Source organism: Neopelma chrysocephalum, unplaced genomic scaffold (assembly GCF_003984885.1).
Source record: "Neopelma chrysocephalum unplaced genomic scaffold, ASM398488v2 Primary Assembly neopelma1_65, whole genome shotgun sequence".
Classification (NCBI taxonomy): domain Eukaryota; kingdom Metazoa; phylum Chordata; class Aves; order Passeriformes; family Pipridae; genus Neopelma; species Neopelma chrysocephalum.
In genome coordinates this window covers 532,222-549,277 of record NW_020897722.1, presented here as the reverse complement: position 1 = coordinate 549,277, position 17,056 = coordinate 532,222, and the positions used below count along the sequence as shown (strand labels likewise).

Below are 17,056 nucleotides of genomic sequence, written 5' to 3'. Positions count from 1 at the left end.
CCGGGGGTCCCGGGGGTCGCTGTGACTCTGAGATCCCAGAGATCCGGAGGGTCCCTGTGACTCCAGGGTCCCGGGGGTCCCGGGGGTCCCCGCGGTCCCGCCCCAGTCGGGCCCCAGGTGCGCGGGGGGCGGGGCCTCCGTGCCCGCCGTGTCCCGCCCCCCGCCGTTCTCTCAGCCAATGGGCGGCCGGCGGGAGGGCAGGCCCCGCCCTCGCGGTTTAAAAGCCGCCCCCCGCGCTCGGCGCCGCCAGAGAGGGGAGTGCTCGCCCGGCCGTCGATCCGCCCGCGCCATGGACTGACCGCCCTCCCCGACGGCCCCGCACGGCCCCGCACCGCCCGCCACGGTGAGTCCCGCGGCCGCGGCACCGCCCGACCCTCCACGCAGCCACTGGGGCTCGTGCGGCGGCCGCCCACGGGCGAGAGGGGGCTCTGCCGGCCACCGGGGGGCTTAGGGGACGGCGGGGCCCGAGGGGCCCTGGGCCGGGCGGCACCCGGGGTGGGCTGGGCACCCACGGTGACAGGGTGTCACCCGGGCCTCGGCCCCAGGCAGGACACCCAGGGCCGGCGACTCCTCCGGGCCTCGGATGGGGGTTGGTGTGTTCTGCTCCCTGCGAGGCCTCGGCTGAGCCAGGGGCACCCGGCTGGCTCCCGCCAGGGCTGGTGGCAGGGCCTCGGCCAGGCTGGGGGATGGCACTGTGGTGGGCTGGGATGAGGGTGCAGGCAGGGCCCGTGATCTCCCGTGCCTGTCCTGCCGTGGGATGTGCTGGGGTCTGGCCCAGGCACCTCGGCCTGGTGCTGAGGGTAAGGGGAGAGATGTGTCTGGGGCTAACATGGAGCACAGCTCCATCCAGCATGAGTGGGTGGCAGTGACCCACCCTGCCAGAAGAGGTCCAGGACCCCCATGGGACTGGCACGGTCCTGGGCCCATCCTGTGCTCACCCTGTCCTGGCAGACGTGGCAGCAGGGCTCTCCTGTTGGGGTCAGGCAGAGGTGGGAGCTGCTGACAGCCATGTTCACCACCACCACCCTCCTCAGCAGAAGGCTCGGCTGGGGTGGGGTTTGGCTGCCCTTGCCCTGCCTGTCCTTGGGGGTCAGTGTCCTGGGTCGCTGACCCGCCACAGGGCCAAGCGGGTCCCAAGGCGCTGCTTGTGAGGGTTTCTCCCTGGCTGGCACAGAGGGACGGGTGCCAGCAGGGCCACCAGCCAACCTGGCTGCCGGGGATACCCCACCGCTCCTCCTGCCGCCAGCTCCCTGCGTGCCTTGTTGTCACCCAGGGTGCAATTGGAGGGTGCTGGCCCCCGTCACCCTCTTTGGGTGTGACTTTGGGGCACCGTGGGGGTAAATGTTCCTTTCCACACCTGGCTCCCTCCCAGGCTGCCAGTTGCCACAGGAGCCAATGTATCTCAGCAGAGATGCTCCAATTCCAAGACTCCTCTTCCCAGCCAAAACCCCTCAGTCACGTCACCCCTACACACCCACTCTTGTCAACACGCCCTGCGCCGACAGGTCCTGCTGGGGCCGGGGCGGCCAGGCTGCCCTGACCCAGCCGTGCGCTGCCCACACGGCACTGGGCAGTGCCGCCGTCAGGGATGACACTAATTACTGTTTTCCCCTGCACCACGCCAAGGCCAGCCGGCCTCGCCGGGTGGCCCTGACGCAAGTGCTGCCTGCCTGGCTGGCTCTGCCGGCGGGACACGGCACGAGGAAGCGCTCGGGGACAGCCGCGGCCACCCCAGTCACTGCAGAGGAATCTGCCCGTGCCGCCCGGGCCACGCGTGGCACCATCACCGGCCTCCTCCCACCCTCCGCCGGCGTTCCGGCTCCTCCCGAGGCGGTTTGGCTGCTGGTGAAGCGGCTCTGCTGGTTTTTCTCCTTGCCAGCACCTGAGATGGGGAGCACGGCCGGGTCAAAGGGGCAGGAGCGGGATGGAGGGGCTGGCGAGTGCTCCCGGGAATGCAATAACCAGGCCTGCATTCCTGCGGGGCTGCTGCGGAAACTTTAATTAAATAGGGAGGGGAGCGGGAGGAGGTGGGAGCTGAGGCAGCGCAGGGTGGGTTGAAAGGGAGGAGGATTAAGGGCTTAATCCTGCATCCCCCCAGCTGGCTCTCGGGAGGGGGCACGTGCTGACATCAGCTTGCTTTGGGGGGTGTAAGGGAGGGGAGCAGCTCTGCATCCTGCCCGGTAAAGGCACCACGTCCCTCCCTGCGGTGACAGGGATGGAGTTCAGGGCCCAGCTGTGAGCAGGGCCCCTGTCCTTCCTGCCCTGGTGCCACCAGCCAAGGTGGCAACCCACCGGCCAGCAACAACGCTGGCTTTGTTCGGCCTTGGGGCCTTGCTTGCCGGTGCGGAAAGGGACATCCTGGCTCTGCCTGGTTCCCTGAGGTCCCCAGGCAGTGGGGAAGGGCAGGAACCCCCAGGAGGGCTCCTCCAGCCTGTCCTGCACAGGTGTCACCCTGCGGCGTGGGGAGAGCATCGTCCTTGTTGTTAAAACGTGTGGTGGATGCAAAGTGGGACAGCAGCGGGATTGCCCAGCCTGGGGGGCTGCAGGCAGGAAGGGGGACACTGCACTCCCACCCCAGCAGGCTGGCAGGGAAAGGCTGAGCCGGGACTGGGGGAATCCGAGCCCAGATCCTCCCCACAGCCGGAAAATATGAATAATACGGCAAATATCTGCGGTGCAGGCGCGGGGGAGCCCAGCCAAGGCAGCAGTGGGCCGCTGGCAGGGCGGCCCCAACACCTCCAGCAGAACCGGGGCCTCCTCTCCACCCTTGGGGACCCTGCCAGGACCTGGGGAGGCCGTTTCCCTGTCCCTTGTTTCTGGGGGTGACCTGGGCTGGGTTAAACCTCTCGCTGCCTTGAAATAGCATCGGGCTGTGGTGGAGGCGGCGTGTGCCAGCGGAGCGGGCGATGCCGAGGGGGCGGCGGTGGAGGCGCGCGGAGCGGCCGTGCCAGCCTGCCCGGCGCTCGTGGCCGGGCATGGATGCCCGGTGGCCGGGCTGGGCAAACCTGCCTGGAGCGGGGAGCCTGGCAGGCAGGGAGGAAATGCCAGCGTAATTAAAGGGACGAAAGAGACTTGGAGTCAGCAGCTGGTTGCAGCGCGGACATGTCAGCGAAACCCGACCCTGGCATTGCAAAACCAGCCCCGGCCTCGCCAGCATCCCGCAGGCCTGGCCCTGCTCCGGGACTGTCCACCCGGGTAGCCTGGCATGGTGGTGGCACTGCTGGCATGCCAGCACCTCATGCCATGGGCTCTCTTGCCAGCCAGCATGCTCCAGCTGCTGGAGCCATCTCAAGGGGTGCCAGGTCTGCCCCCAGCCTCAAAATACACTTCACAAGGTCTCCACAATGTGGTTTTGTTTCTACTCTGTCCTTGTGGTCCTTGTGTTGCACATTGGCTGTGATGTGGAGGTGTGGGGGGACCCAGCATCTGCGAGATGACTGAGTTGGGGGTGCCAGGGAGGGGATGCTGTGACGGTGACCCCCTGGGTGACAGTGACCCCCTGGATGCAACACAGCTCCTCCCCAGCATCAGGGGCTGACGGCACAGGTCGTGTCAGGGCAGGGCTGGTCAAGCCAAGTGACTCAGGCAGTTGTGGTGACCCTGCCCAGCCGTGGGCGCACCCCACCCTCGGGTGCACCCCACCCTGGGGGGGGCCGGCTTGGGAAGAGGTGAGGACAGAGCCAGTCACCGTGTTAACCCTGGCTGACACCCCAGCAGGGGGACGAGGGGACACAGCACAGGTCCAGACCCTGCTGGCACAGGATGTGGTGTCCCTGCAGCGCCGACGGGCCGGGGCAGGCGGCACGTGCTGCTGTGTGACCCGGCAGCCCCCCGCACATGGAGAGGGCCCCTTCTGAGCTGCAGGGGGGGCGTTTGCCTGGAGCTCTGACAGCTCTGAGCAGGGAGGAGGCAGGCCAATGCTGGGGAAGGGTTTGCCTCTTCCCTGCCTGGGGACCCCCCTCTACCACCTCCCTTTACCCCTGATGGGGTGGCAGGAGACAGTGGGTCCCTGGCCCAGCCTCGTATCATTAAAAGGGCTAAAAGATGGGGCTGAGAGAGGAACCAGCTCCATGTGGCACAGCCAGCGGCTGCAACATTGGCTGGGGCATCCATGGGGGGCTGGGGCAGGGGTGGTTACAGCCTTGCTCACTCCAGAGCATCTTCCCCTCCATCCCTGCTGTCTCTAGTCCCCAAGGGACAAGGACACAGCCCATGGTGCTGTGCTGAGTCCCTGGAGTGCAGCAGGGAGGGGAACAGCAAGGTGACCCGTGGGGCCAGGGGCTGGCTGGGGGTGGGTATGAGCCCCTGGACTCTGTGGGGACACAAATGGCTTGTCCCCAGGAGAGATTGCTGCCACTGGTGATCCAGGCAGGAGCAGCCCCCGTGGATGCAGCTGCCGGGATGGCACAAGCAAAGGGTTAAGCTCAGCTCAGTGCAGGGAAGGCTGGCCAGGCTCCCACCCCTTCCCGGTGCTCTGATTCTCCACATCCCCCGTGTTTGATTTGCACCCTGCTGAGCAGTGGGGGTGGTTGGGGCCCTTGTGTGTATTGGGGGGGGGGAGGAAATCTTGGTGTGCCACTGGAGACAGTCCAAATACCAGTGGGATGTGTCTCATGGTAGAGCCTGGGGTGCACAATGGTACCATGTCCCTAAATCCTGGAGGTCTGGGGAGGGGAAAGAGTATGGAGCCGGGGTGGGCAGCCCACGTGCTGTTTCACTCTCACCAGCTCTGTCCCAGGGATTCAGAGGTGACCCACAGCCCTGCCAGCCCTGGATACCCCCCAGCAGGGCCCGGCCCCTAACCCTGGCTGCATTTCTCTCTCCACAGAGCTGACACCATGAACCAGCTGATCCTTTGCACGCTGTTCCTCTTGGCCTGTGGGGAGCTGGCCAGGGCTTGTCCCGCGGGATGCCAGTGCCAAGACCCCAAGACCATCCTGTGTGCGGCCAGGCGGGGCCAGACGGTGCCCCAGGGGCTGCCCTCCAACACCCTCTCCCTCTACGTCTTTGAGAATGGCATCACAACGCTCAGTGAGGACAGCTTTGCAGGCCTGCCTGCCCTCCAGCTCCTGGACCTCTCACAAAACAAGATCACCAGCATCCAGAAAAACATCTTCCAGCCTCTGACAGATCTCGTCAACTTGGACCTGTCCTCCAACCAGCTGCAGGAGATCACCAATGAGACCTTCCACGGGCTGCGGCTGCTGGAACGGCTCTACCTGCAGAGGAACAGGATCCAGCATATCCACGCTGCTGCCTTTGACACACTGGAGAATCTGCTGGAGCTGAAGCTGCAGAACAACCAGCTCAGGGCTGTGCCCCCCCTTGACCTGCCCAACCTCCTGCTGTTGGACATCAGCTGGAACAAGATCCCCACCATTGCACCAGGGGCCTTCCATGCTGTCAACATTGAGTCCCTGAAGATCGCGGGGCTGGGCCTGACGAGCTTAAACGAGGAGCTCTTCCAGGTCCAGAACAACCTCCACGAGCTGGATGTCTCTGACAACCTGCTGGAGCGCGTCCCGGCGGTGCTGCGGCGGCTGGGCAGCCTCACCAGGCTCAGCCTGGCCGGCAACGCCCGAATCTCCCAGCTGCCGGCCGACAACTTCCAGAGCCTTCACAACCTCCAGGAGCTGGACATCAGCAACCTCAACATCAACACCATCCCTCGGGATTTCTCCAGCTTCTTCCCCAGGCTGCGGGCTGTGACGGCCGCCGGCAACCCCTTCAACTGCATCTGCCAGATGAGCTGGCTGGTGCAGTGGGTGAACGCCAGCGGTGTGGTGCTGCGGCGCCCCGAGGAGACGCGCTGCCACTTCCCCCCCAAAAACTCCGGCAAGCTCCTCCACCACCTGCAGTACTCTGACTTTGGCTGCCCCACCACCACCCCCACGCCCACCACCCCCCGCACCACCACGCTGCCGCCCCCCGCACTGCTGCCCACCACCCACCGCCCACCCCCGCCTGCCAGCACCGCTGCGCCCACCCCGGGGGCCAGGGACCCCCAGGGCAGCTCCACGCCAGTGCCCTTCAGCGGCACCCCGTCCCCCACCAGCTCCCCGCCGCCCATCTGCCCCCCTCGCACGTGTCTGAACGGCGGCACCTGCCACCTGGGGGCACAGAACCTCCTGCAGTGCCTGTGCCCCGCGGGCTTTGCCGGGGTGTACTGTGAGGTGGAGGTGAGGGGGACGACGCCCGCCCCGGGCACACCGGCCCCACCGCCTGGCCGGCGGATCAGCATCGCGCAGGTGGGCAGCACCTCTCTCAAGGTGGACCTGCACAACTACGTCCAGTCCAAGGCACAGCTGAAGGGCATCCGCCTGAGCTACCGGAACCTCTCGGGGCCGGACAAGCGGCCGGTGATGCTGCGTTTGCCGGCTTCGCTCTCCGAGTACACGGTGCGGGCGCTGAAACCCAACTGCACCTACCGCGTCTGCATCGGGGCGCTGGGGGAGGTCCCCAAGGAGGAGCACTGTGCCGAAGCACAGACCCTGCCCCTCAGCCTGCAGCAGCATTCCCCTGTCACCCAGAGCCAGGACCCCAACCTCGCCCTGATCCTCGTCCCTGTGGTGGCCGCCGCGCTGCTGCTGGTGGTGGTGGTCACTGCCGCCATGTACTACCGCCGGCACCACCAGGCCAAGGCGCGTGCCGGCGCCGGGGTGGACGCCAGCCCGCTGGAGCTGGAAGGGGTTAAAGCCTGCCTGGAAAATGGGGACTTGAGCAGCCATGGCTGCAAGGTGCCGGAGGCAGCAATGCTTTCTGGTGGCTCCGAGTGCGAGGTGCCGCTCATGCAGTCGCACTACCCCAGCAACAACAACACCCCGGGGCTCAAACCCTCCTATTTCTGAGCCCTGGACACAGGAGGACTGAGCTCCAGAAGCAGCACCTGGGCATGTCCCTCTGGGATACAGATCGCCGAGGAGCTGACTGAATTGAGGCAGAAAACCCCCAAACCCACAACGTGCAATTTCCGCGAGGCTGTCACGCTTCGGGAGGAGACACGAATTTTACTGCTTGGTGCCTTGATTCCTGTGACTCTACGTAAAACATGGGTAGTGGAAGAAAGGAGGGTTTTAATTTGGGGGCTAGGAGGGGGGCTTCTTTTTAGCTACTGCTAAAGAGAAAGCTGCCGTGACTCGGCTGAGGGATGCCCACGTGCTGGTAACAAGGGTCCTTTAGCAGAGCACAGCCTGTAACTCTCGACTCCCTGGAAGCTGATGTGAGCAATATGGCCCGGCCGAGGTGCTGGGACCCTCGGGACCCCCTGGGCCAAAGGAAGTGCCAAGCAGGCAAACCGGGAATTGAAGCTTTAAGAACTCAGAGAGAATATTTATACACCGTTATTTCCCATTTCTTCTGGGAAAACTTGTTTTTTTTAGTACAGGTTTGTGTACGTCTCTTTTGTAAGACAGACCAGAAGGGTGTCTTTTTGTAAAAAAAAAACCCCTAAAATAATTAAAATAACAACAACGAAAAGTTCTGTGCCGCCCTGAGCACCCTGGCAGGGGTGTGGGCAGGGGTGTGGGCAGGGGTGTGGGCAGCGCGGTGTGTCCCCTGTGGAGGAGCGGGAAGGTTGGAAAGGTCAGCCGCGTCCTCTCATTGTTGTTGGCAAGCCCTGGGATGAGTCAGGGCGATGGAGGGGGGAGTCTTCCCGACTCTGGGCGCTGCCCGCCACCGCGGGCGCTGAGGAGGGGTTCCCAAAACAGAGGCCACGGGGTTCAAATTGGCCCCTGCCCTCTGCATCATCCAGCCTTACTTCATCCCTTCCCGCCTGCCAGATGGCTCTGGGGCCAGCTGCGGGACAAACAGCCCAGCCCAATCTCCTGACGTCACCCCCAGCAGCACTGGGACCCCCAGAGCACCCGTGACAAGTGTCAGCCTGCAGGGCCCCCCCACCCTGGAGGCTGCAGCCAGAGCCCCCACTGCCCGGCCCCGGGAACAGCCGGTTTCGTGCGCTGGCCCTGGCGGGGAGGGCTGGGAGCCGGCACTCAGCAGGTTCCCGCTGCCAAGTAGTTTCTGCTCCAACTCTCTGGTTTTAATCGTTTTCCAATCCTTTATCTTTCGGGCTGGAATTTTCCAGGTTGAGGCCCTGCCCGCCGAGGTATGTTTGATTTGGAGAGAACGAGCACAGCGCGGGGCTGACGCCGAGGGTCACCGCTGTGCCGCACCGCGCTGGCCGCTCCGCCACAGGACACGGCCCTGACCCCGCCGGCCCCCTGGTCCTGCTCACCCGGGGCAGGGAGAGGCTCTGGATGCAATTAGGGGCGCGGGGTGGCGGTGGGGGCCGTCTGGCACAGCCCCCCCGGCTCCCAGGTGGGCTTCCGGCAGGGCTGGCTCCCATTAGGGCCGGCGCAGCGGCAGGAGGGGCCCCTCGCCAGCGCGGGCGGCTCGCTGCGATGGCCACGCTCGCCCACTCAAAGGGCCCATTGTGGTCCTCTCCCCACAGATTTTTCAAATTAACATCCCAAATTCCTCCCAAAATTGCTGCTGTGTAAATATTTTCACTGCGAGCTTTGTATATTTTCCAGCCTCGCGAGGAGGAGAGAAGAAAAGTCCCTGGCGGAGCCACGGCCTCACGCCGGGTGCCCCCGGCTGGCCGCCGCCACAGCCCCCCGAGCCTGGCCCAGCCCCGGCGTGTCCCCACACCAGCACTGGCTGCAGGGACCTCGCAGGGCCCTCCAGCCCCTCCTGGCCCCTCGCTTACCCCCTCCTTTGCCTTCGTGATGTGCCCTTCTCCTAACAAAGGTGCAGCACCACCGGGGTGCCCCAAGCCAAAGGTTTCAGGGCGCCAGCCGGGGGGGCTGGAGCAGCACAAGGGGGGCGGTGGGGCTCAGCCTTGGCACAGAGGTGATGGGGACGCTGTGGCCAGGACAGGGCTTGGTCCCCACCCGACACCCATGTCTGCACCCGGGCGGCCCTGCAGGAGAGCAGCGTTGCCCAAAATGGGACTGTCCAGCCCCTGTGGCTTCCTGAATCCCAGCACAAAATTCCCCCTGGCCACTGCCAGCCCCGTCGCATGCCAAGAGTGGCTCCGAGCGGCACATTGTGCGGCGCTGCTAATTCCTCCAAGCTGAATCAGCGCTGGGAAGGATTGCAAAACCCCCTGAAATGGACCCAAAAACAATCCCTCTTGCTAAGCAATCCAGCGGGGCTGGTAACAGAGAGCCCCAGCCAGAGCCACCGGCAGGATGGGGGGGCTTGGTGGGAAGCCATGATGGGAGGAGCCTCCAGCTTCACTGGGGCAAATCCTGCCTGCACCCCAGTGTGGAGGGCTCCAGTCTCCCCAAAAAACACCCCTGGCCCCATGGAAACCAAATCCAGGTCCCCTTGGTCCCCCAGGTCCCTGTGGCCAGAGCAGAGCCTTGAGGGGCCATGTTGCCTTGGTGCCATGGGTCTCCATGCCCACTCCCCAGGATGAGGACAGATGTGTGCCCATCCCACAGCCCCCAGTGCTGCCAGGAAGAGTTTTGGGGGGGCAAAAATCCTGCTGCCTTCCTGGAAAGCTGTGGAGGCCAGGGAGCACCCACTGGCCACAGAGGCCGTATCCCATCTGGGAGTGATTTCGGCGCTGCCATCCCATCGCAGCTCCATCCACAGCACTGGGCTATTTTTAGCCAGTGGAATTATGGGGCAGGCGACGAAGGGCGGGGTGGCTGCCCCCGCCTTAACCTCTTTGTGTATCTGCCCAGCAGCCCCATGGGGATGAGTCCCACTGGGGTGGCACCCAGAGGATTGGGGTGGCCTCTCCCCCTCCTCGTGTGTGAGGTTTGCAGCCCCTTCCCCGTGGATGGCAAGCAGCCACCAGCCCAGGCACCTATGGGATCTGCCCAGGGACTGGGTCAGGGTTGGGGACAGGGATGGATCTGTCCTGCTCAGGGCTCTGCCTGCTGGGGTGGGAGAGACCCCCAAAGCACAAACCAAAAGGGCTGCTAAGCCCCAGGAAACAGCAGTGCAAGGGGTATTGGGGCCAGGTGGGATGAGAGCAGGACTGGTCATCGAGGTCCCATTACAGCGGGTGCCTGGGAAGAGGTGGCAAGGTGACAGTGGGTCCATGTCCTCAGTTAAGCCATGTGCTCTGGTGCACACAAGAGCTGGAGCTGAGAGATGCTGGGGCTACAAGTCTGACCCCAGGACCTGGCTCAGCCACAGGCTTTGGGGCAGTGAGTGGGCACTGGGGGCTGAGCACCCCTGGGCAGCATCCCCAGGGAGCTGCCTGGGCCCCTCCACGTCCTTCTTCGGCTCTGGGTGGGACAAAAAAACCCCAAATCTCTCTGCAAACATCCTGCTGTGCTGACACCCTGCTGTGGGCAGGTCTGGATTCCGGCACTTCCCAGTTCTGTTCGACTTTCCACTGTGAAGAGCAGTGGGGGTCTGGCTGTCCCCATCCCTCCCCATCACCATCCTGCCCCACGGGGATATGCCCAGAGTCAGCACACACCACGGGGACATGGCTCCGTGGGACGTCTGCTGACCCAGGCATCTCGTCCCTACTGATCCAGCCACAGCCCCAAGCTGGCTGCAGCACCCCCAGCCTCCCTGGGGACATTTTCAGGACACCAAAAGATGCAGCGACACAAGGGAGCTGCTGTTCTCCTGCCACCACCGTGGTGACAGCACCGTCCCGGGGCAGTGCTGCGCCGGCCGCTGGGCGCGCGGCAGCGGGGTCTGGTCGGTGACCCCGAGTCGGAGCCAGTAACCCAACCCCACCGGTGCTGGTTACAATTTAGGGCAACAATAACCTATTGAGGCCCCTTCCTGGCTCCTGCCCTGCTGCTCCTTGATCTAATTAAAGGGGGCCAGAGGAGAGACAAAACCTGAGCCGAAGGAATGGCAGGTACCTGGAGGCGGCACATTGAGGACCACGGCACAGAGAGGGGCCAGGGCCACCCACACCTCCCGCCTTCTCAGGGGTCTGGGCATTGGCCCTGGCACTGTCGGGGTGCTTTGAAAATGAGGTTTGTGTGGTTGGAAACAACTCACCTGCTCAGGATTTGGGATGGGAACCCCCAAGGCACATGCTGATGTGGGGGTGCATGGGTCCAGTGCCCCCCACTCTCAGCCCTCTTCCCCCACGGATGCTGGGCAGGGTGCAGCCACCCTGTAGGCTGTGGGCATTGGGGGGTGTGCGCTAGAGTCACCCCCATCCTGGGGCACGCCACAGCCCTGCCTTGGGGTCCCACAGGGACATGTGGTGCCGGCTCGGTGGGCGCGGTGGGGACACAGAGGGGACGAGGTAGGGACTCAGTGGGATGCGGGCTCCCCTTCCTGCCGGCCTGGCGTCAGTAATGAATGGTATGAGTTTCCTGCCCGCCCACTGATTGCTTCCTCAAAGAGCCTCAACGAGCTGCTGCCGCTGCACCCAGCTCCCCGTGCCTGGCTCACGGCATGGCCGGCACTGCTGGACCTGCCTCCATGCCCCACGCCAGGCAGCTGTGGCCACACTGGAGATCCACAGCGGGCACCCAGCACCGCTGCTACTCTGCCATCTCCGGGGGCCACAGTTCCTCTAGCACTGAGCCTGACCCGAGCAGTGCTTCCAGGGGTACCTGGTGACCCCCAAAAACTGCCACCCCCTGCCCCAGCCACAGCTCCAGGGCTCCCGAGTGCCGAGCCCCTGCTCAGGATGGTTCAGCCTGAGGGAGAGCGCAGCCCCCGCTCGGCACCTCCGCCGGGAGCCAGCCCAAATCCCCCTCCACCATTTGTCATCTCCGCCAGATTTACAGGCGGGAGTGGTTGGGGCTGGAAGAGAGGCGGCCCCGGCGCGGCTGGTTAAAGAAAGCACCTCCCCAGCACGGGAGGGTCCCCCCTCGACCCCGCCACCCCCAGCCCCTCTCGTGTGGCCCCACACGCAGCCGCAGGCCGGCAGGGCCCCGGCGTGACGCGCAGGCAGCGCCCGCCAGCGCATTCCTGGGCCGATAAACCCGGCAGCCAAAATAGCTGCAGCCCGCGCCGGCATCGCATCGAGCCGGGCTGGCTCACCCCGGCCTAGCGAGAAGGATTCGGGGTAATTCCCATTGGATTCTCCGCCAAGAGCAATGATGGACCCCAAAGCGTCCCCCTGCTGCCCGCTGTGTGCCCCGGCCTCCCTTGGCAGTGTTCACTCTGGAACTAATGATGGAGGTCACCGAGGCTGCACCGCACGGTTGCCTTTGCCGATTGTGCTGGTGGAGCTGGGGAGCAGGAGGGCTGGGAGCTGCTCCCCCGGGGAGCTCGCAGGAGGGGCGAGCTCACTTGCTCCCACCATGCTGGCACCTCCCCACTGTGCCCACAGCTGATCCTCTCCCCTCCTGTCTGTCCCGGGTGCTGCCAGCACCAACCCTGCTGCAAAAGCTCACTCAGCCCCTTGCCAGAGACCCCATATTGGCACCCAGTAGCTGCTGACCACCCAGCTTGCCCTGGCAACTCAGCCCACCAAGGAGCCAGCTCAGTGTCCAGTGAGGGTCCTGGCATCCCAGTGCTTTGCCAGCAGCTCTGGGAAAAGCCAGTGGCCTCTAGTACATACCAACAAGTAGCATGGCCCAAACCCCCATCCTTGTGGGATGAAGGCACAGCCTCCTCCTCCTCCTGTTTCCTCACCCACACTGTGACACCAGGCCAGCTCTGTGGGCAGCGTGGGAGAGGCCAAGCTGACTCTAACTGGAGCGTTCCTGGCCTTGGCAGTGCCCCACAGACAGGAGACGGCTCCATCATGCCGTGTCAAGAGGCACTGACCCCTTAAGCTGCCAAAGCTCCTCTTCCACTTCCCCGGGGGATGCCTGGTGAGCACCAGCCTGGCCACGGCTGGCTGGGCAGTCACCACGGCACCACAGCACAAAGCCCCACGGCGCCGCTGTGAGCGGGAGGCTGGGGCCGTGCCGCTCCGGTGCTCCAGCAGTGCCAAAGGGATTCACTCGCCCACAGCATCTTGTGGTACCGCCCCAGTGCACACACCCACCCAGCCAGCAGCCACCTCAGACACTGTCCCCAGCAGTGCCATCACCCACCACAGTGTCACAGAGCACCTCTGTGCCCTCCCCAGCACTGCCACCCAAATGGTGATGGGGATGTGCCTGCGCTGTCCCCAGCCTTGTCTGCAGATTTGGACCAAATGCTGCTGGTGCCAGGAGCTCTCTGCCACCTCCTGCTCCACCACCACACTCCCTGTGGGTCCCTGACCATGACGTCCCCACCGCCCGCCCTCCTGCCCCGCGGTGCGTCCCCATCCCTACCCAGGTGAGGTGTCCAGTGCCATGGTGAGCATCGCTCCGCTGAATCGCCGTGTGTCCCACAGCTTCACCTCCCGCTCCCGCATCTGCAGGGATACAGACATGGTGTCAGTGGGCACTGGGGCTGCCCGGCCCTCTCCACAGTGCCACCACCTTCACCACCCAGCCTCCTGCCATCCCAGCAAGGGCCAGGGCGCCTGGTGAGGGGACCTCTGGCTTTCATGCTTTTAGGCCACCTAAAAATCACTTGGGGCCCTGGCACAGCAGCTGCAGGGAGTGGGGCTGGGACATCCTGGTAGTGCCAGGGCCACCTTCCCAGAGAGGACTGTACCTGGCTGAACCCGATGGAGATGAGGCAATCGCTGGAGCCCATCCAGAGCAGCCGGGAGTCCTTGTTGTTCTCGTGTCCCGGGACACTCTGCAAGGCACAGGAGACACGGCTGTCAGTGCTGCTGCCAGCCCTGCTGGGCACATTGCAGGGACATGTGCTGCACCAGCTACAGTTGTGAATCACGCCAAGGCCGAGCACATGGAGCCGAGCGCTGTCTCCCACCTCTGCTGAGAGCTGCTGAGGGGACAGAGCAGTGGGGACAGCCCGCAAGCGATGACAGCCCTGAGCCCCCACCCTGTGCCAGTGCCAGCATGGTTGCCTTGTGGAATGGCTGGCCTGGCTCCCGGTGAGCACTAGGCTGTGGCAGCAGGTAACGTGAGTGTGAAGGGGCATGGGATGGCTCCTGGGTCCCCAGGGCTCTCCCCACACCCGGCGAGGGGGTGACAGGGTCAGAGGAAGCTGTGAGGAAGCTGCTCCATGCCACAGGCACTAGAGGAGGCTTGGCCATGGCCATGATGACAGAGGGACTTACTTCCTCGGCTGAATCCCCAAGCTCTTTATCCATGCCGAATCCCACCTGCAGGGGCTGGGTGCCCCGTGTGTGTCCAGATGCTACCAAAACACATGGCAAACTGAGCCTGGCCACATTCCCCACACTGTTCTAATCCCCTGCACCCTGCTCCACCTCTCGCCTTGGCTGCCCGCAGGACTGGAACCCCCAGCCCATGCCACCACCTCGTCCTGCCCCCCATCCCAGTCCTACCGAGGACAGGAGGGGTAGAGTTTCCACGGGGCTGTCAGCGGGTGCATCCCGGCTCCCATGTGTCCCCCAGATGGGCCCTGCGGTTCCCGGTGCCCAGCAGGAGCCGGCAGCCGGCCCTGGCCCGCGGTGCAGGCAGCGCTGCCGCCCCTCGCTCTACTTGTGCAGCGCCAATAAATGGCTGCTAACGAGTTCAGCGCTGGCAGGGAAAGCAGAGAGCTCTGCCAGAGCCAAACCCACCACGGTGCTTCCGGCACCACCGCGCAGGGCAGGGGGATGAGGCACGGGAGGGGGCAGGAGGGATGGGGGCACTGGGGGTGCCCATGGAGGAGCCCTTGGTGTGAGCACATCCCCCTTGGTGTGAGCACTGTGACCATCAGCCACAGCCAGCAGGGCTCTTCCACCGCGGCAGCCAGTGAGGGGGCACAAAGGTGCTGTATCTCCCACCTCCCCACCAGATAAACCCTGCTGGAGCACCTTTCTTCAGTCCCTCCCAGCCTCCAGCCCCAGAGAGATGCCACTCTCTGGAGAGCACTGGGGTGGGAGCAGGCACGTTGTGCCAAGCTCGTCCTCCCCTGGCTCTGTCACACCAGCACCCCTGCCAGCACAAACATGGCTCACTTGGAAGAGGCAGCACTGGCCGAGCTAAGCCCCGTGCTCCCAGCCACGGGAGCAGGATATGGGGCAGGAGGGGCCCGGCCCTCTCCGCCAGCATGCTGGCAGTGGACCCAGTGCTCAGCAGGGAAAGGACCTGGAGAAGGGAACATGTCCCAGGATCGGTGCCAAGAGGGATGGAAACTCCAGGAGCTGGGGCCAGCCCACATGTCAGCCAGGAGAGCACTTCTGCACCTGAGCTGTGTGCCTGTGGCAGCCAGAACTCAACATCTGGAGATCCCATAGCTGATGGCGCCGGCTCCACGGCCCCGGGGCCCTGCGGGTCCCCTGGACCCCCCGGCGGTGGGCAGCAGCCCCCGGGGCGGTGGCAGGGCTGGCAGAGGGCAGGGCAGTGCTGCGGCGCTCCCAGCCCGTGGTGTGCCGGCTGCGGAGCAGGGCCATGTTTTCTGCATTAGTTCCATCCTGGCTCAGCAGTACGTATGGCAGCAAGTATGCGGGAGGCTGGGCTGCTCCAGGCTCGTTCAGACACCCGGCTGTGCAGATGTTGCCAGAGGTGAGCCGGCGGACAGCAGGCACTCCTGGGGACCCCCCACCCCATGTCCGGTCCCCTGGTGTGGGGGGGTCTCGGCAGGGCCAGGGTGATGTTATCTGGCACTGAGGGTGGACACTGGTGTGGTTTGGTCAGCTCAGAGCCCTGGGGTGGCCATGGGGCTGCTGTGGATCTCTGGGGCTGGCAGAGCTTGGCAGAGATCCTGGTACCCTTCCTGGAGTGATGCTGGAACCCCCCGTGCCCTTGGAGCAGGGGAGCAGCCACAGCCCAAAGGACAGGCATCCCTTCCGAGCTGCTTGTCCCAACAGCAGGCTGCAAGGGGCCCACCAGCTCCAGGCCAGCACGTGGGGATCCAAGGAGGCCTCCCAGTTCCCTGCCAGTGCCCAGGCAGCCCAGCTTCCTCCCACCCATTGCGTGGGTCCAGCCCAGCTGGTTTTGGGCAGCCCAGGCTGGGGGTAGCCTGTGCTCCCTCCTCAGAGCCAGATCAGCTGCATGGGGAGAGTTTCCAGCACCATCCCCCTCCCAATCTCGACCCATCCCTCCCAGCACAGGCTGGGGTAAGGCGCTGGTACCCATGGGGGTCCCCAGCTCTGCTCCCTGTGCAACACTGAGGGGGCTGCGGGGGGGCCAGGCCTGGCGTGTGGGATGCAGCTGTTGGCAGCGATGCAGCGGCGGGGTCGGGTAAGCTGGTAACAGCTGCCCGCAGGGAGCGGCTGCCTTCGGCTGCCTGGGAGAGCCCCACACAAAGCCAAGGCTGCTCCGGCTCCCAGGCGATCCCCGTCTCCACGGGAACCGTCCACCCTCAGCCGGATGCAGGGCAGGGAGGGCATAGCCGTGGGGCTGGACAGGAGGCAGATGGGGGGGGGGAGGCCCAGCTGTGCCCTTGGCAGAGCCCCCGTGGATGGCAGGGGCTGGGACAGCTCAGCCATGCCTGTGGCTAGCAAGCCTATGAGCATGGCTAGCAGCCCGCAGGCATCTGATCCCCGTGGGAAGCAACCCCAGCAGCAGGATCTGCGTGGGCACAGGAGGCACCAGAGCCGGGCTGAGCCATTCCTTTGCCAGCAGGTGCCAGGGCAGGAGGGGTCTTGCCTGGCCAGGGCACTGTGGGGGGCTCCAGGGACTGACGCCCTCCAGCTCCATGCACATGGGGAAGCCATCGCTCCTTCCACACCCTACAAGGCAGCTGGGGGCAGGAGGAACAGATTCCAGGGAGCTGAGGGGGTTAACCACGCACCAAATCCTCCTCTCTGAACAAGAATGTGAGTGATCTCCCTTCCTTGCCAAGTCTGAGTTACTCCAGAGGTGGCCAGGAAAGCAGAGCAGCCTCTCCCAGGCCAGCCCCACTCCTGGTCTCTGCCTGTAGCTCAAGGAGACCAGGACCTGGTCTTTCCAGGGGAGCAAAGGGATCCCATAGAGCAGCAGGGATGCTCCAGTAGCCACCACGCTGTCCCTGCCCACTGCTGAGCGTGGGTGTCTGTGTCATGGTGGGGATGGAGTGGGACAAGCCCCCTCCTGCCCATGTTGCCTCCCTGATCCCACTGGCCAGGGCAGCATCGCTGTGGTGCCCCTGTGACCCAGGGAGCTGGGCATCCTTA

The 17,056-nt window shown here is 64.8% G+C and overlaps 2 protein-coding genes across 4 annotated transcripts in view; one reads left to right on the top strand and one right to left on the bottom strand.

Annotated features, from left to right (window-relative positions):
* Nucleotides 1-17,056, bottom strand: part of LOC113967686 (mitochondrial import inner membrane translocase subunit TIM16-like) — a 38,004-nt gene that overhangs the window by 9,074 nt on the left and 11,874 nt on the right. For both annotated transcript variants that reach the window (XM_027683482.1, XM_027683480.1), the window contains exons 8-9: nucleotides 13,537-13,623; nucleotides 13,209-13,291 (exon numbers count right to left, since the gene is read on the bottom strand). In XM_027683482.1, the coding sequence (XP_027539283.1) occupies nucleotides 13,209-13,291; nucleotides 13,537-13,623 (170 nt within the window). The remainder of the gene's footprint in view (nucleotides 1-13,208; nucleotides 13,292-13,536; nucleotides 13,624-17,056) is intronic.
* On the top strand, nucleotides 265-7,443 carry VASN (vasorin). Of its 2 annotated transcripts, XM_027683484.1 has the most exons (3): nucleotides 265-343; nucleotides 4,829-6,861; nucleotides 6,912-7,443. In XM_027683484.1, exon 2 carries the CDS (start codon nucleotides 4,839-4,841, stop codon nucleotides 6,846-6,848), a length of 2,010 nt encoding a protein of 669 aa, XP_027539285.1. In that variant the 5' UTR covers nucleotides 265-343; nucleotides 4,829-4,838; the 3' UTR covers nucleotides 6,849-6,861; nucleotides 6,912-7,443. The 2 variants fall into 2 exon arrangements, with proteins under 2 accessions (XP_027539285.1, XP_027539284.1); XM_027683483.1 differs by having other exon boundaries at nucleotides 4,829-7,443.